At 56.7% G+C, this 18,746-nt stretch overlaps 1 protein-coding gene across 2 annotated transcripts in view; it reads left to right on the top strand.

Annotated features, from left to right (window-relative positions):
• ECE1 (endothelin converting enzyme 1) overlaps positions 1-18,746 on the top strand; it is a 71,228-nt gene that overhangs the window by 27,346 nt on the left and 25,136 nt on the right. The window contains exons 2-4 of one of the 2 annotated variants that reach the window (XM_012722440.1): positions 105-191; positions 7,462-7,603; positions 12,515-12,727. In XM_012722440.1, coding sequence (XP_012577894.1) covers positions 105-191; positions 7,462-7,603; positions 12,515-12,727 — 442 coding nt within the window. Of the gene's footprint in view, positions 1-62; positions 192-7,461; positions 7,604-12,514; positions 12,728-18,746 lie in introns of those variants that run through there. The other variant, XM_004678573.2, reaches the window with a different exon arrangement.

The following is an 18,746-nucleotide window of genomic DNA, read 5'->3' as shown; positions in this document are numbered from 1 at the left end:
CGTGGCGCGGTGGCGCGGCTCCGGGGCCGCTTCCCCATTCTCCCTACACGGGCGCGAGAGCCATGGAGGCGCTGAGGGAGTCCGTGCTGCATTTGGCCTTGCAGATGTCGACCTACAAGCGGGCCACGCTGGATGAGGAGGACCTGGTGGACTCCCTCTCCGAGGGCGACGCGTATCCAAACGGCCTGCAGGTAAGAACCCTCGACCCCCCGCGAGCCCCCAGGCCGGGCTGAGCTGGGCATGCGCGCCGGTGCCGCCCCCGCCCCCTTCCTGCCAGCCTGGAGGGGGCTGTGCCTGCCCAGCCGGGGAAGAAGCCTCCCTGGGGCAGAAGCGACCCAGAGATGCGCTTGCCCCACCGCTTCCCCTCACTGGCTCTGCCTGTTCCTGCATCCTCTGGCCACCTGCTCTTGGGCCCGGAACTCTGCTGACAAGAGTTGAAGCTCCTGGTAGATTGGAACTTTTGAGCCGTGGGAGAGGCTGGTCCCTGAGGGCTGAGGGACTTGCCCAGGTCACAGAACCCGTTGCTGCTGAAGTCGAAACTGCCTGCATTTTTGACATGGAAAGAAATCCTATGTCCCAGGCACCCCCTCGGCCCTGGGCAAACCCAATGGGTTGGTTGCCGTGTCTGGTAGACTTCACCCCATTCTTCCTCTTTCCCCCGATTCCTGAACTTCTTGGAGGAGGAACCCATCCTGGGCCCCTCTCCCTGCTCCTACCAGGAGCCTACCAGGCTCCTACCAGGAAACTTAATTCCTCCCCTCCCAAGTGTACCCCAAAAAACTGTGATAACACCCACCCCCGGCCTGGGGGCAAGCAGGGAGTTTGGCTGCTTTCTGCTCTCTCCCACAGGGCTGAACTGGGAGTGTCCCTAAGGAGGACCTCAGCCCTGTTGGATTGTGGGGCCAGGCGGGTGAGCCGCAGAGAATGGAGAGTGTCCAGGACACCCACTGTGTCCTGAGAAGCCCTCATCGAGAGGAGCCTGGTGCCTCAGTGCAGGAGGATTCTACCAGGTGGATCACAAGAAGCAGTGTGTGTGTGTGTGTGTGTGTGTGTGTGTGTGTGTGTGTGTGTGGTGGGGATCAAATGATCCCCAGTCACAGCTCCTCCAGAGGGCAAGCTTAATTACCCTAAACTTTTAGGGTGGGCTTAGTTGGCATAAGTGGGAACTCAGGCCGCCAGGCCAGCCCAACTCAGGCACCTCTTGCAGGCTGCAGTAAGGCAAATTAAGGGAAATGGCATTGGTGGGGTCCCTCCCCCACACTAAATAGGCCCTGGGAGATCCGAACTCTTGACTCCCAGTGCTCACCACCCCCACCCCATCCCTGGCTAGAGGTCTTCTCCTGAAACTTCAGGACCATCCCTCCTAGCTGAAGGGACTGCTGCGCCCACTTAGAGATGAGGACACTGAGGCTCGGAAAGGGGTGACAGCTTGCCCGGCATCACAGTGCTGGAAATCCAGACCCAGTCTGTACAGACCACTTCCTCGTGGCCCCTTCATCAGAGGCTAAATCCAGGTGGAAATTAGATGTCGGTAGCGGGCTCTTTTCCCCTTCACTAATCAAAACAGAATCTAATCAGCAATCTTTTCCAGTCTCATCTTCCATGGAAGGTTCTAAATATATCAGCACAAAAGCATTTAGGAATTCACAACAAAGTAGCAGGTGTGCTCTTGCTGTCCTCATCTCCGCAGTCCTCCAGTGGGTTTTCCTGTCTGCCCCGGGCTCCCGAGCCCCTGAAGCTGGGACCCAGGTTTGATTCTGGCACCCACCGTGACCTGGGATGTGTCTGCTTAATCTCTGTAAACCACAATTTCCTCATCTGTAAAATGGGGCTTAGAGAAAGTGGATGTAACGCACCTTGAAGAGCCGGCTGGGACTGTTGTTTTCATGACCTATGAATAAGTGCCCTGTCGCCAGGTTACAGGCCACGCAGCTGAGTCTCGGGCGGCTAGGGACATTCCTGTGGTCACTCCGCCAGTCACCTGGGTTGGAGTGCTGCGCGGGTGTCCCTGCGGCACACGGCCAGACTGGGTGCGGTGACCACTTTCCATGCAGGACGAGCCAAAGGGGTTGGCCCAGAGATTTAGGGTATTTCTGTGGATTTGCCTTGAACCCCCACAGTCTCCCTAAAGCAAATGCGAACTTGTTCTCCAAGTCAGGAACCTGTTCACCTCCAGTGGGATCTTTTTTCCAGTATAAAAGCGCGATATACTTGTTTTCTTTTAAATGTCACATTTTAAAAACCGGGTATTCCCCACTCGGAGGTGAACACTGCTGGTTTAGCACGCTTGTATGTGTTTTGAAATATAGCTGAGCTCACGCCACACCAAGTTGGGTCCTTTTTCACTTACTGCCAATCCGTGACCAGAATTTTTCTATGTTGTTGAAAACTCCCCAACAATGCTGTCGTTAAAAACAGAAACACCTCCTGGCACCAGTATATAAAAAGATTTATTTTGTTGAAGTTGGACAGAAGGGCCAGGAATGCTGATACCCTCATATTCTGAGCTTTCCAGAACTTCTGTGAGCTGGTTGCTAGAAACAAAACCTCTCCTTAAGTTTAGACTTTTTGAGATGGACCCTGTCCCCCCATCCCCACCGTCTTCTTCTCTTGACAGGCAGCTATAAACATAAGCTGTTAGAAGCCCACTAGTTCCAGAGGTATCAATACCAAGCCTAATACATGAAGCTCCCATCTTTCACTTTAACTGGTCACCTTCATTGCTGATGGCATTAACTCAGCCAGAGTAAAGTTCTACCTGTGCCTTACCTGAAAGAGTTTTTCTTTTCCTTTACCTAGTATTTTAGGCTCCAGTAAATTGCAGTCCATCAGAATGAGTCACTGCAGATGGCGGGAAGAACTGAAAGCCAAATAGCCCTAGTAACCCAGAGCCCAGCTTCACCTGTCATGGGTGTGAGACCTGAAGCAAGTCACTTAATCAGCTTTGCTTTCTTTTTTTTTATTGCAAAATGGGGTTACTGTTATTAACTTACCTCTCAAAGCTGTTGCAAAGCATCAGTTGAGACGATGTAAGTGACAGCATTTTTATAGAGTGCAGAGAACATGAACTTGGTTATTGGGATTATGATGGAAACTCCCCAGGTGTGATAGCTCAGTGATGCCTTCAGCTTCATAGTGCCCCCCCACCCCTGCAAGCCTCTGCCCTGCTCAGCTGGCTCCCCAACCTTCAACACACACCACTTCAGGGGCCCAAAGGGAAATATCTCAAGTTAGACCTGCAGCCCAAACTGGGAAGGAGGCAGCCCACCACTTACACAGACCTTTGCAGCTTACCCAGTTGCTTCTGAACATCAATTTCTTAAATAAAAAGGAAAGCAGGGTTTTTCCATGCACAGAGCTGTCTTTCGAGGGCAATTTTGGGGACATCCCCTTAAGTACTTTGAGAACTTTGCTAATCAAGAGGTACTTTCAACCCCTCCACCTGTCAGGGTCCTGTGCTCTTGGTGAGCAAGTTATTCCTCGAATCTGAGATGTTCAGACTTGGGCCTAATCCAGCTTCCTCATTTTAAAGATAGAAGCCTGAGGCCCAAAGGCTGCCCAGTAACACGGCTGGGCCTTAAGGTCAGGACCAGCCTTCGACTTAGCAGGTTTGTGCCCTTCCTTCTTGCAATTTGGAGCTGGGTGTGCTGCTTCTAAATAACAGAAGCTGGTTCCTATTACGATGTAAGGGAAGGGGCCCTCTTCCCCCAACAGGTATTATTTTAGATCACTGGAACAGATTTGGGTGTGGGGGATGGGGATGGAGCCTCGCACATGGGCAAGAGTCCAGGACGACAAGGGGCCATTATAATTCTTCTCTGGGCTGGTCCCGTGGCCTTGGTCGGAAGTCTATCATATAGAAACTTCACTGAAGAAACTTCCCCAACTAACACCCTCCCAGAGGCAGGGGACCACGCGGCACCAGGGTGTCCCGCTGTGCTGAGCTGTCCCGATCTGTCTGCTCTGAAAGGCTGACTGGGAGGCAGGCGGCCTGGTCACCCTGCCAACCCTCACGGGTGGCCCAGGTGGCCAAATCGTGGGCTGGAGGGCTGGGCTCCCTGCCAAACCTTGGCCTGTTTGGTGCTCCCGAAGCCCAGATCGTGGGGGGATGTGGCGCAGGAAAAGTGTCTGTCTTCCCTCCTGGCCCCCCAACCCCCTGCTTCCTCTGAAAGCTGGCTCCCCACCCTCCCCTCCGGGCTCACCACCTGGGCCCCAGGCAGCACTGCCATCCTCCACCTCGCCTGCAGAACTGGTTCTTGCTGTAAGCCCAGGTGAGCCAAGACTCACTTCTGTAACCTAATATTTATCCCTCATCAGGGCTTTGTTCCCTGGCTGCAGAAACCCTGGGAATTCCTGCCAGGCTGGCTGCTGCCGAGCGCTCCTGCTGCTGCTCTGGTTCGTCTGCTTCTTCCCTCTCTGCCTCCCTCTCTGCCTCTCTTTCGAGGGCGTCCTTGTCTGTCTCATTCTCGCTAGGCCTCGCACAGCAGCGCATAGGCTAGCTGAGCCTTGCAGTAGCCCTGCTCTGCCTCCGGAGCGTCAGCCCTGCTCCCTGGCTGGCGGCCACCTCAGTTCCCTCTCCCGAGGCCCGTTGGGTTGCCTGCCCCTAATCCTACCACCCCAGTTGCTGCAGATGTCTCGTGATCCACCTGCCATCATTTCCAAAAGCAACATGAGGGGCCCCTCTCCCCTCTCCTTCACTGTGACTCCTGTCACTGGAACCTCTCTGTGACCCCGGGCAGGCGGGATGATGGCGCTCAGACAGGAGAAGGGACTGGCAGCCCCACCCTATCCGTGGCACCAGGGTGGCTCAGCCTTTCCAGGAGAGACCTCTTGATCTGGTTCGGTGCCTCCAGGGGTCTCCTCCCAACAGGGGGATGTTGGGAGGGGGATGCACCCCTCCACCCTGTGAGACCAGGCTTGACCAGACACCTTCGGGGGACTGGGTTGGACAGAACAAGCCCACAGCACTTACACAGGTGAGAAGCCCCATTTCCAGATTCCATTTGCCACTTCTGCCTGGAACTAGGAGTTTTGCTTTAATCCTGACTTAATTCTAATTAAACTTGGCAGTGACCGCCATCTGTTTGCTCAGCCTCCAATGCTGAGGCTCAACTGTACCTTCTGCTCTTCGCAGTCAGCCGGGTCTCACTGGGCCAAGGCTTGCAGGTTCGAGAGAAAAGGCTTCTCTCTCCGCTCTCCCTCTCTGTCTCCCCCAACCCATGTCTTCTCGAGCTGATGCTGCCCCTGCTCCAGGTGTGGTGACGACAGGATGGCACATCACCCAGCACCAACAGAACAGACACGGTGCCAGCACGGGGACGCACCCCCGTCTTTCCTGCCGTCTTTCCTGTTTCCCTCCCTCGCTGGCCTTTCGTTTCTTCTCTCCCTTCCACCTCCCAGACCCCACACGGCGGGGCTGCTCTGTCCACCTGCTTCACCTGTCCGCTTGCTTCCGCTCGGGGCTCCCTGAGCCAGCGCTAGGCAGAGGGGGTGCTCTAAAGCCGAGGTCCTCCTGCCTCTGCCTTTCACCCTCTCCTTCAAGAGCTGAGCCTTGGCAGTGGGAGGAGAGACCCAAATGGGAGGAAGGGGAGTGGGAGGGAGGCAGGCCCAGAACAGCAGAGCAGAGTGAGAAGCCATGCCAGCGCCTTCGACATGGCAGTGCCCGCTTCAGATCCTTTGGGATCCCTCCGAGTACCAGCCCCAGGGCGAACTGCCCGGGACAGTGGACGCCCTAGAAGAGCCCTCGTAAGCGCTAGTGCTGGCCCAGCTGTGGCTCCACGCCACCCACCCACCCCGCCCCAGGGGTCTAACACAGTGGCAGTAGTGCGGCGGCATGCCCACTACTCTCTGAAGCCCGTGGGCCTTCGGGAGCCGGCGCCCCTCCCTCTACCTGCCACGGCTGCTCCCGTGCCTGAGCCTCCTCCACCTCTGCGGAAATGTCACCAGCTTCCAGTTCCCTTTCTCAGTTTTAGAACCTGGTTTTTCTTCCATGAAGAGCTCATGTTCCCCTTTCTCTGGTGCAGCAATTCCCAGTCATTTCCTGCCCCAAAATACTCATGATGAGCACGAGGCCACGGGCTGCTGGTACCCTTCCCTGTGAGGCTCCTGAGGGCTGTGGCCTGGCCGCCCTCGGCCCTTGAGGGGCACTGGCAGGTTGGAGGCTGGGGTCTGCAGCTGCCCCTCACTCACCTTCTGGCAGGCTGTGGACGGCCTCCTCCATGCCCGCTCCCTCCAAGCCTTCCATGCTTTCCCCAGCCATGGCCCCCCAGCCCTCAGGAAGAAGTCCGTGTTCTGCAGCCGGTCTCACAGCACGCTCGGCATCTAGGCCTTGCCTGCCTTGCCCCTTCTTTTTCCCATTCAGCTGGCAGCTCCTTATTCTTCAAAGCCCAGCTCAGGTACCCCCGCCTCCAGGAAGCCTTCCTTGACTACTCAGTCTGTTTCCTTATCTGCCTTCCTGCTGGGCTGTGAACAGCTGAAATTGAGGGAGGATCCGTCCTCACCTCACATTTCCAGTGTGGCCTGAGCCGGTGCTTGGGTCTTGGTACCTGGCCAAAATGTCACCTTACCTGAGCCCCACCTTCAGGGTACCCTTCCTGGCCTGTGGCCCTCATTATTGCAGGAAGAACCTCTTGGGACAGAGGGGAGCCCCAAGCTGGCCTTAAGTGTGAGGGCTGGGAGAGCTGTCCCCCTAAGCCTGGAGGGCGCCGCACCCTCCGCTTCCTCCCATTGTGCCGCCTTCCTGTTTAGCTGGCCTGTGAGACTAGCCGGTTTTCCTCCCTTTGAGGACCTGCCTGAATGGGCTGTTTCTCCCTTGCCTCTCCCTTGCATCTCCCCTGCCATCTCCCAGGACTCAGACGTCTGGCCCACAGTGGGCTGCACAGCCGGCAGACGTGGGTTTGGTTCCCGGCTCCACCGCTGAGCTGCGCGCGGGGCGGTGAGGGACTTGGTTCATCATTTGTAGAAAGAGAACTGGTGGTTGGTGGTTGAGAGGACCCGATGGGCTCAGGCTGCCGAGCCCTGGGCAGGGGGGCTGTGGTGGCGTCATCACTGTCCCCATTGGTGGACTCTGAGGGGAGCCCTGCTGGCTGCTCACTGGATGCCTGCAAGTCCAAACATCCTGTTCTTCTTTGAGCTCCTTACTGGAGAAACGGGAAGGCTAGTTATTTATTTATTTATTTTTTTTTTTTCTTTTCCTTCTGCCCATATCGGGTGACAAAAACACCAGTCCGGCTGGGTTGAGCTACTCGACTCTGACGTTTAGGAGCAAATCCGAGCTGCCTCACAGGGTGGTGGTTCCTTTCCTGGATTAGGACTGACTCCGTGGGAACCAGACCACCCCTGAGGCAGGACGGCTGCCTCATGGCTCCCCGGGGCCTGGGCCTGCCAAGGAGCCCCTTCCTCCTGGGGAGGGGGCCCGCCGGCCTCACGACCTCCCCGCCCCTCCTGCCTCCTTCCCTGCAGGTGAACTTCCGCAGCCCCCGGAGCGGCCAGAGGTGCTGGGTGGCACGGACCCAGGTGGAGAAACGACTGGTGGTGCTGGTGGTCTTTCTGGCGGCGGGACTGCTGGCCTGCCTGGCAGCACTGGGCATCCAGTACCGGACAAGTAGGTGCCTCTGCGTGGCCTCAGGGGCTGAGCCCGCTCCTGCCCCCACTCAAGTGGACGGGTCTCCAAGGCCAGGAGGACTTGGGCTGCTGAGCTGGGGCGAGACCTGGGAGGTGGCTGGTGCGTGTGGGGTCAGGGTTTAGCGCCCAGCAGCGCAGCATGAGTGACTTATCATCCCTGTGACCTTGGACAAGTCACTTCATCTCCAAGAGCCTGAGTCTGCTCTGTCTTCATGGAGGAAACATCCAGTCTGGGTGTGGCTGAGAGGATAGTGAGGCTCACATGCCTGGTGCCCTGTGAGGTCTTATCCTCCCGGCTGGGTACGGTTAGTGGGACGTGGGCTGGTGGACACGTGAGCTGGCCCCAGCTGTCGTTCCTGGCTCCAACAAGGTGGTAGTAACTGCTTCTGCTTCCTGAATACCTCCCGGGGACCCAATGTAGCACTTCTCCTTTACAGAAGGGACCTCAGTCCTCCTTACCACTCCCCAAACAGGTATGGTTCCTTTGGGTCCATTTTCTGTCAGAGATAACAGGCAGCGAGGCCAACCGACTTGCCTAGGACTATGTGGCTGTAATCTTGGTGCACCCCAGAGTGGACTGGACCCCCCAGAAGAGCTGCCCTTCCATGATCGAGCTGCCTGGAGTACCTCACATTTCTGTCTCAGAGCTGTGATGTGTCTGTTCTCTGTCTGGCTGAGGGGCTCCAGCCCGGGCCTCCAGAGTTGATGTCAGTGAGCATTTTGGACCCAGAAAGGGTGGGTGCAAGTTTAAAAGTCAGGAGGGGCAGCCAGCCAAAGCCGGTGTCTCATGCTCCCCAATGGGTGACGTTCGACTTTCTGACGGCAGGTTGGTGCACCTGGCTGAGCAGCCTCTTGGAGCTTTGCTCAGGGTCTGACTCACCCACCTGGTCACTGCATGTCCCTCCAGAGGGACCTGGAATGTCCACACCAGAAAGGGCTGGACCATGGGCTTGGGTATCGCAAAAGGGTAGAGCCTCCTCAGTCAGTCTTACATCCCTTTTATATAAAGGAATCATTCCTTTGTTCATTCTGCATTCCACAGATGATAACGGTGCTTCCTATGTCAGGTGCGCAGATGGTGCTTAAGAAATAATTGCTTGATGACTTAACTATTTAATGGTTCATAAATGTTTCACCAATGTGCCTGGCCCAGCAGGTACTTATTGCATATTTGATTCATTCATTAATGATTTCTAGGTCCTTAAACATATGTGCTTAGCATAATGCTTAGATCCCCTTGGTGTGCAAATAATCCGCAAAGTGAATAGACAGGGATCGAATGGACAGCTGCGTGAGGAGGCCTACCTGGAGCAGCCTGCTCTGCGGGCTGCCTTGTCCTGCAGCTGCCGTCGTGCCTCGTCCTCAGTCACTCCTTGCTCTTGGCCCTGTACATAAAGCCCAGCTTCCAGCAGCCAGTGGTCCTGACATTGCCCCAAGGACTCCAAGGTGTTTGTCCACTGGAGGCCAGTGGGGATCCCTAGCACTGACTCGTGGACAGCTGGCTTAGTGCTTCTGGTGTCACCGACAGGCAAGGCCCAGGGGGAGGAACCTGCCTCCACCTCTGCCCCAGGCCCCCGAGAGCTCTCAACGGGGTTTCCCCTTCCTGGACCTGGTGAGCGGAACTCCTTCCTGTGCGATGGAGCTGGGCCAGGTAACCCAGGAGCCAGTCCATGTGTCTTTATTGGTTGCGTTGGCCTGGGCAAGCAGCGGCCACCAGGAGTTGACGTGACCTCGTTCCCGAGGTGCTGGCATCTTCCGCATCTGAGCCAACACCGGGCCAGTCAGAGCAGTCATGCTTCTGCAAGGCCCACCTCTCGGTTCTGTGTGGGCACTTAAGGATAGATTTGTCCATCTTCTGGTTACACCCGCCTTATGCAAAAACTTGCAAACAGTGGTAGCAAAACATATTATAAAGTCTTCCAGAAAATATTCCAAAAGGTCTCAGATAGTTCTGAGGCGGTTACCATCTGGCCAGCGCCTGTGAACTAGATCCAGTTCCCACCTTCTTGCAAAACATATTGTAAAGGGAAGAAAGCTTCTGCTTCTGCTTTTGTCCAGACAAGTGCTGAACAAAGCTCTTTCATTCACTCACTCACTCATTCACTCAATGAACATGAATTGATGGTTTGCTGGGTGCCCAGCACAATGAGGGCCAAAGGACATATGGATGTAAGTGACTGCCCCCACCCACACCTCCGCAGACAGGCTGCTGTGACACAGTGTGTGCCGTGCTGGGACGGTGCCTCCGGCAGCCATGGCCCGCGAGGGATACAGGTCTCTGAAGCTCTCCCTGTAGAGATGGCGCCTGAGCCGAGCTTGGAAGGTGTTGGTCTTGACATTAGACAGTGGGGCCTGGAAGCTGTTGATCAGTGGATGAGTATTAGGCTCCTGCTAAGCCAGGAGATACTGGTAAAGGACCTACAAACCATTAGTTAAATAATCAAGTGATTATTACTCAGGCACCACCCACATGCCCTGCCTCGCGCGCGCGCTCAGCATAGGTGCTTTGTGGGAACTCAGACCTCCAGTTCCTGGGACTGGTTTCTCACTTTGTGTTAAAGCCAGTCACTGTCTCTCTCTGCCTCTGTCTCTCTCTCTCTGTCTCTCTCACACACATGCGCACACACACGCTGCTCTCTGGCTCCCGGGGCTTGCCCTCCTCCCGGGTAGCCCCACACCAGGGTTTGGTCAAGCCCTCCTTCCTGCAGTTTGTTGTAGGAAATAATAGGCATTTTTCTTCCCTCTTCCCAGGACAAAGTTGGGTCAGAATAGTGAATAGGCTTTTCCAAACTAAATGGAAATTCTCTCCACCTGCCCTTCCCCCTTCACTCTCGTGAAGGGCCTGGTTTGTTCTCTGTCGTTGGGAAGTGGGCACCAAAGTCTGATTAGCACCATCATATCGAGAGATATTTCAGAGGGGGCCACATCCCGCCATTTTCTTTCTCTTTTCATGCCTGGTGGTTCAGTAACTTCTAATGGTTATATAATCATCTCAAAATGAGTAATTATCTCAAAGTCACCCAGTGTCTGTGCTATGGGTGGCTCCTCTCAGCCCATGGTCAGTCTGCAGGACTGTCCTCAGGTGCTAATAAGCCCCTGGGACGCCAGCCCACTCCACACTGACTGGCATTATGTGTGGACTGAGGTGAAGACCACCCTGCCCGCCTGTGCTTTCTCCTCCACTCCCAGACTGCCCCAGGGACTCCCCACCCTACAACTCATGAGACTGGACCAGCTTCTCCAGCCGTAGATGTCATCATCACCTGAAATGGGCCCCACAGTTCTTCCTCACGTCTAGGTGGAGAAACTGAGGCTCAGAGCAAGGGGTCACTTTCTTGGGGGTCACATCCAGAAGCAAGAGGCTGAGATTAGAACCCTGGCCTCAGAGCAGCTGAGGCCTGCCCTGCCTTGCCCCCTCCCCCCAAGGGAGCAGGGAAGCACAGCCCTCCTGCCCATCTTGGTGTCGTTCACCCAGAGCTTCCTCATCCTCGTTTTGAAGGGGTGTCCCACCTGCCTCTGGCGCCTGTCATGAGGCCTCTGTGAGGTCACAGACCGTGTGGCGGGCCGGCACAGCAGGAGGTCCAGCAGAGGCCTGGCTGCCTGGCTGTGTGTGCCGACGGTGCATGCGGGCTGGTGTTCTCAGTCACCGCCTGGCTCTGAGGCTCCGTCTCTGCATCAGGCTCCTCCTCAGCTCCGAAGGGGCCAGCTGAGGTCACCTCCAGCTTGGTTCCTTTGCTGGAGTCCACCCCCACCCAAATGCAGGGATGCTGCCTCCTCTTGCCTTCGAACAGCCCCCGCTTTCTCTGTCCTGTGTCCTCTGAGAGGAAGTGGACCTCTCTGCTTGTAGGACTTGGCCCTCCCCCACTGCCCACCTGCCCCGACCACCTCTTTAGGCTGGCACCTGGGAGGTGGGGCCGCCCTCCTCCTGGCAGTGTGGTGCCCTCTCTGGGGGGCTCCCTTCAGGCCCAGAGCAGGCATCGTAGCAAAGGGTAGGGTTCAGATCCCCTTGACCGTTAGGCAAAGTCTCAAAGCCTCAGTCTCCTCATGTATGAAAGTGGCCTCAAGCAAATTGGTCTTTAGGGCTATTTGTTTTGTCTTTGAGAATTAAGTTGCCTTGTACCGTGTCCTGGGAAGGATTTTTATAGTTGCTTCTACTCCTGGCCTCACTGTCTGCGGCATGCAGTTAACAAGTACTTAGCACTCAGTTTATGTTCGTAGTGTGGATGGCAGACATTTCTCCTGCTAATAACCTTGGGCTTTTCTCATATCATAAGTATCCCAACTAAATTACTAACTTTTTTTAATGCATAGAAGAACTGGGGTACAGGCCAGAGGTGCAGGGATGTGAGAAGATTCACCAAAGACAGAGTGGGGAGCAGAACAGGCAGACTGACTGAAATGCACTGCTAAGGGGAGCAGCGGGCAGGACAGGAAGGTCTGTCGTGCCATGTGGGTCACTTCCCTGGCAAGGACCGAACTCAGCTTAGTGCTGAGACTCGATCCCTAGGCCAAATGACTGACTCTCGAAGGAAAGAACTGTGCCTTTTATACCTCCTACCCCCACAAACGCTGCGTTCAGCAAGGAGCTGGGAAAATGCAAAACAGTTGTTCTATTGAATAAATGAATGCATGAATGAGTGCGTGCACAAATTTGTTGAACTCCAGGGAATAATAAAAAGTTGGTGAATATTTGTACAAAGAAGGCCTAGTAAAGAGAAGTGCCTTGGTTCTCAGCACTTTATAGGCCATAGGAAGGATTTTAGGGAGCCAAACTGAAGTCCTTCTGGTGAGGTCCAGGATGGGGCATGGCACCCAGAGCCCTTGGTCACTGCTCTGCATTCTCACAGCCTTCTCCCTGTGTCCACCCCCACTACTTGTCTTCCTTTGCCAGGAAGCCCCCCGGTGTGTCTGAGCGAGGCCTGTGTCTCAGTGACCAGCTCCATCTTAAGTTCCATGGATCCCACCGTGGACCCCTGCCAAGACTTCTTCACCTACGCCTGTGGTGGCTGGATCAAAGCCAACCCTGTGCCTGATGGCCACTCTCGCTGGGGGACCTTCAGTAACCTCTGGGAACACAACCAAGCCATCATCAAGCACCTCCTGGGTAAGCACCTGCAGGGGGACCAGTGAGCGGGGAGGGGTGTAGCCAGCTGGCGCTGGTCAGCGGTCCTTAAAGGAAGAGCTTAGAGGAATGGGAAACCAGAGGCTTTGGAATAGGTAAAGCAGGACTAGGCTTTTGCCCCTTCCTGCGTGTGATCCTGAGTAAGCTGCTGGTCTGCCAACCTCAGTGTCTTCGTCTGTAAAATGGGCCTGTCAGCCCCAAACTGCAGAGGTCTGGAAACCAGAGTGCACACAGGGAAACATCGGCACAGGGGTGCGCTCGTGGTAGACGCGTGAGGCTGGTGCGGAGCTCAAGGCTTCTCTGCAGCCGAGTGTTGGGCTAGTATTGGCGCTTTTAGAAGTCGTGAGCAAAAGGAGTCCAGGCTGAGCACAGGAGATGAGATTCTACAGTTGTACTCCAGACGAGTTGTAACAGTGGTTTTTCTGAGGCTCAGTCACCCAGGAAGGGCTCGTCCCTGCCCCGGGGAAGCGGGGCTCTCTTTGCTGCCTGTTGGGCCTTGAGAGGTCATCTTGACCTTGGTGCGGAGGTGGGGGTGTGGGGGGGGCGTGTTATCCTTAGATTAGAATCCTACGTCTCTCTTACTTGCAGCCATGTTATTTGCAAGCATAGTGGATGTTTGGGGGATCGACATTTGCCCATCGGGATCCTGTGGTGAAATCCCAATACCTGTGTTTGAGTCAGAGGTCCTGACTCAAACCCCTCAGCAGCCGGGCCCTTTGCCAGACCCCGCCTCTCCTGTGACCCCTGCACCTCCATGGCGAGCCAGGCGGCACCTTGAAAAACCAGCCAGCCAGTCGTCGGGAAACACTGTTTCAATGAAACTTTAAAAGAAGGTCTTGAAAACCTTCAAGATACTCAGAAGCAGGTAGAAATTGTAAATACCTCAAAGGAGACAGCGCCCTTCCTGAAAGTAGGGAAGTCGAACGTGACTGTTGTCTTTGAGGTGAAAGTGGAAATAAGCAAACCAGGAAAGGACAGCTCTCTCTTTCCCTGCCCGGCCCCACGGCCGTGACTGCTGCTGGGTGACACCCTCACTGTTCCTCCTCGGCCCTGGCAGCGCCCTCAGCCACATGCCCCTGTCTGAGTGCTCCAGGTGGGGCTGGAGCAGCTTTCTCTGAATGGGGCGGCGCAGCCACTGCCATCTTTGGTCGGAACCAGCCTCCCAGCCCCGAGCTGGCAGGCACTTGGCTGGGTGATGGCCAGCCTGGAGCTCAGCTGTGTCCTTGCCCTTGCACCTGGAGAGGGGGGCGGGGGCCGGGGCAGGTGGCAGGAACCGTGGACCAGAGCAGGGGTGGGGTGACAAGATGGGCTGGCCCCTCTGCCTCCGGCACCAGGGTCGGGTGCAGATCCTGCTGGCGACTTAGCGTGTGTTTTGAGTCCATCCTGTGAACTCCGGCTTCCGCCCTCGTCTGTGCAGCGGGAACCAGGCCCCTGCGGGCTGCGCACTGAAACAGGAACATAACACTTAAAGTGCTTTGTCTGGGCCTGACTTGTGGCGGCGCCTGCTGTTTATGGTGTTACTGCTGCGCCTCACAGTGTACAGAGCTCTTTCGTCAGTGTCACCCTGTTTGACTCTGGAGGGTAGAAGCCAAGAAGGTAGGTCCCCAAGACAGACTGCTAAGTCACAGACTAGGACATGCCTGGCCACGTGTCCTTCCCTGTCCTACCTTCCCCCCTCAGGTACAAGGGACATCATGGCCATGGCCCCCGCCCCCCAGCCTCCCCCGTTTGGGGAGAGGCTGCAGGACAGACCGAGCGTCTGATTAAAAGGGAAGGAGACTGATGTTCGTTGTGTGTCTGCTACGCGCCTTGCCCGATTGGGACTCTTCGTCTCACTGCCATCTGGAACAGAGAGGGCTCGAGGCCCCAGGAGCTAGCAGGAAGAGGGGGCAAGGGGAGAAAGGCAGATGGGCACTCCATGTGCCAGCTGGACCCGGAGCCAGCCCTTATGTAGGTGCCTGCATACCCTGACCTGCTGGGCCTGGGCTGGGCCTTAGCAGGAGGCCCTGGGGTCTACACCATGGCCGTATCCATCCCCGCCCCACCTCCAAGTGGCAGGGACCCTAGGTTCCGGCTGCATGACCCTGACCCTTTGGGTCAAGGTGTGGGTAGGAACAGACCAGCCAGAACCATGTGTCCAAGCCTGACCCAGGCCATGGTCTGGTGCTGTCAGGGGGCCAGGCTGCAGGCCTTTGAAGTCAGGCCAGCCTGGTGTGTTAGCTTACCGCCTGCATGGCCTTGACCGCAACCGGCTCCTCTCCGGCTGGCTTTGTTATCTGTGAAATGGGGTAAGGGCGCTCTAATCTCCTAGGTTGCTGCCAGCAGTGACTTACCCGTGATAACTTGGATGCCACCCGAGGCGCATGCCAGCTGAGTGACCGGGGACACTCCGCCTCTCAGGTCCCTGGCCTCCCCGTACAGTGGGAGCTAACGCAGCGCCTTGAGAAGGATGGAGGGGACGCCTGAGGACATTGGGGTGGTCGAAGAGAGCACTGTTTTCAGGGAAGGAGGTGGTCATGTCGCCCCTTTGTCCATGGCTAGGCTTGGAGCAGTCGTCGCTTCCCATCTTGCACACGTTCAAAGGGGACAGCAGTGCTGGGATTCAGGCCCAGGGTCGCAGGCTGCGGACCTCACTGCTGCCAATGCTGAGTCAGCGTGGCCAGCGGAGGCCACGGCACAGCCCACGAGTGGGGCCCACCAGCGTCCTTTCCCACTGGCTGCTTGATTGAGCTGGCCCTGCCAGCTGGGCGAGACCTGATGGACACAATGACTGGGGTCACCCCCAGGTCGTACTGACCAAGTGCTTCCCTGGGAGGCACATCCTGGTGCTCATTCCTGGGAACTGGTCAGGGAAAGGCCCTTCCCGTGCAGGCCTGGCTACCTGGAAAACCCTTGCAGGGGCAAGAGCAGGTGAGTGGGTGACAAAAAAATGCAGGAGCGTGGGCCAGCGCATTCTTGGGCTGAAGGCCAGGCTGGGTTCAACTTCCCCTAGACAGAGGGTTCGGCCAGCAGGTCTCAGGAGGGAGCTGCCACTTCCGGGGGTTGGGCCACACGGGAGTACCTGCACTGTCCACAGTGGGCAGACTGCCCTAGGTGCAGGGAGGGGAGGAACATGCAGTGTGCCCGTGGGGATGTGCCAGCTGACCGGGAGCACCGCTTTTACCATCAGCTTCCTGGGTGACTCCAGCCAAGTCGCCCTTCTCTGCACGGTGAACTCGCTCTGGGCCCCTCAGAGGAAATCCAGGCAGATCTGTGCTGGCCTGTATGGAACAAGGCCAGTTGCTCCCTGGCTTGTCCTTGCAGCCCACTGACTTGAGCTGCCACAGAGGCCTGGGCTGCCGTCCTAGGCCTTGGGGACACAGCATGGGGGCCGTCCCTCAGGGACAGGACACAGCCAGACCCGGCACGCCTTAGCCCAGGCCTCACCCTGCGCTTTCTAGCTGGTGCTTTTGGCAGACACGCTGCTGTCTGCAGAACCCACTGCGTTGCTCCCGGTACTGCAGGCTTGTCTCAGACCGCCCCTAGCCTGCCTGCCACAGCTGCCAGAGAGCCGCCCTCCAGCTGGAGCCCCCAGGCTGCTGGGCCCAAGCGCCTGTCTGCACAAGATGAAGGCCCGCCTATTAGAGCAACTTGAGCAAGGCTGATTCTGCAAAGAAAATGGGGGGGGGGGGGCGCGTTCCTGAAAGCGCAGCGGGTTAGAGCACAGCACTGTGAAGCTCATGCAGCCTCTTCATGTGAGTTCGATCCCCAGCCAGGGAGCTCCTGTCTCCCTGGCTATTCCCCTCAGCAGCACATTCCAGTAGATCTGCCTGTTCTGCTCCCCACTCTGTCTCTGGTGAGTCCTCTTGCCGCCCCCTGCACCTCTGGCCTGTATCCCAGTTCTGTATGCATAAATAAAAATCCTTAAAAAAACAAAATAAAATGTAGTTATCAACCCCACACACATCCCCTGGAGCCCCCATCCCTGAGAAATACTGACAGTCCCACCAAGTGACATCCTGTGCGGGTGTCAGTGATTTGGTAATTAATTTTGTCGCCTGTGACATCACTTAAGAGTTTCTGTTTTTCCAATATATTTTTCTAAGATTTATTTTTATTAATTTATGCATCAAGAACTTGGGTGCAGGCCAGAGGTGCAGGGGGTGGGTAAGAGGAATTTCCAGAGAGAGTGGGAAGCAGAACAGGCAGAAATCCACTGCTGAGGGGAGCATTGGGCGAGACAGGAGAGGTCTGCTGCGCCACGCGGGTCAGCACTGGTGGCTGGTGATAGCGTCATAGCGCTGAGACTTACCCCTTGCACCATCAGGGAGGCCCTGTGTTTCCAGTATTTAATGTCTGATTTGGTTTCCATCTTCCTGTGCATACTGGAAGCTTTAGGGACAAGATCAGCCGCTGACATGATTTCTGTCTAGTTTAGCTTCTGCAGCATTGGGCACGTCTTTCACGTTTGGGGAATGTGGATGTGGATGGATGGATGGATCCCCTGAGGCTGAGGGTGTCTAAGACTCCTTGGGGGCAGCTGGTTTTCTGAGCCAGCTTACGGGGTGGGGGGTGGAGGGCTCAGACTCTTGTTGTTGCCCCAGCCACTTGGGTGACCCTGCACAGGTTACCCAATCTCGTGCGTAAACTGGGCGTGATACTGTTAACACCCACTTGTGGAAATTGTTCTGATAAGCTGCACACACACAGCTGGAGCCACCCAGAAGGAACTGTTCATTTTCCAGGGAGCTTCAGGCTGCCCGGGCCCAGATCCCAACCTGCGGCGTGTCCCCTCTGCCTTCCAGGCTAGTCCCTCATCCCCCTGAGCTTTGATTTCCTTCTTGACACAGTGGGGTGCTGATCTCCATCTCGGGGGTTCACGTGGTGATGCAGAGACCTCAGGCAGGGTCTGGCCTGTGGTAGCACCAGAAACGGCGATAGCCGCATCCTGATTTTGTTCTGCAGGAGGCGCCTCCTTTATCAGCCCCCTACATCCCCTCCCAGGGGGGGCTCCTGAGACCTAAGACCCTGGGTTTGGTCAAAAACAAACACAGGGCTGCGTGCAGAGGAGCTGAGGCCCACGTGCTCCCACCCAGATGCTCTCACTGCAGCTTGGGGAAGGGAGGACAAGACTTCCTAGCAGGCCCCACTCCTGGAGCGCCCCCCCCAAACCCCGGGCATCGTTCTATCCGCCTGGGCACTCGTTTCCTCCTGGGGAGTGACGTGCGTGCACACGTTCCAATAAAAACTCCCAGAGGAAGAAGCAGGTCGATTAAATGGTGTGCTGTCTTCCCGTGCTGGACTTCGGGGAAGTGACTGATGAAGTTTCTGGAACTCAGGGTCCCTGGAGGGAGGTACCTAGGCACTTGGGAGTCCTGTTGTCTGGCCCTGGGCTGCCTCGTTACTTCCCTGCCATGGGGAGTGCCACCTCCCAAGCGTGGCCCCTGGCTCTACCCTGGCAGCCTCCCCTGGACTCCCTGGCTGAAGTGGTGATTGCCTTCGCGGTAGGGTCCCAGGACACTCGCTGGCTCCTGACAGGCCACACTCCCATCCTCCCCTCCCCGCCCTCCCTGCCTCATTACCTGCATCCCAGAGCTCAGAGCTCAGGAGCGGCCCCAGCTGCTGGCTTTCTGCTTGCGGCCTCTGGCCCTGTGTTATCACCCACCTTCACCTTTGCCTTCCAGATGATCTTTGGGCTCTGTCTCACCCCCAGGCTACGGGAGTCTCCTGCTGACTGCCTGCACCACACCCAGTCTGACAGGCCCGAGCCACGTGACCTTAATAAACATTTGTGGGAAAACCAGTGGACTTGACTCCCAGGATGTGGAGCTTGGAGGAAGGAAATTTGAACCCACCTGTGGCGGCTGCTCTGGAGAGAGGCTTTCCTCCCTCCGAGGAGGCTGTGGGGTGTGCCCAGAGCACTGCCAGGCCACCCCAGGTCTCCTATCTCTGTGGCCTGGGGCCCTGGGAGGGGGCCTGCCAGCCCCCTCATGGGGGGAGCACACTCCTCTGCCGCAGGCCG

Source organism: Condylura cristata, unplaced genomic scaffold (genome assembly GCF_000260355.1).
Source record: "Condylura cristata isolate star-nosed mole 26May11 unplaced genomic scaffold, ConCri1.0 scaffold00008, whole genome shotgun sequence".
Taxonomy (NCBI): Eukaryota; Metazoa; Chordata; class Mammalia; order Eulipotyphla; family Talpidae; genus Condylura; species Condylura cristata.
Note: the sequence above shows the minus strand (reverse complement) of the source record. Positions and strands in the feature narration are given on the sequence as shown.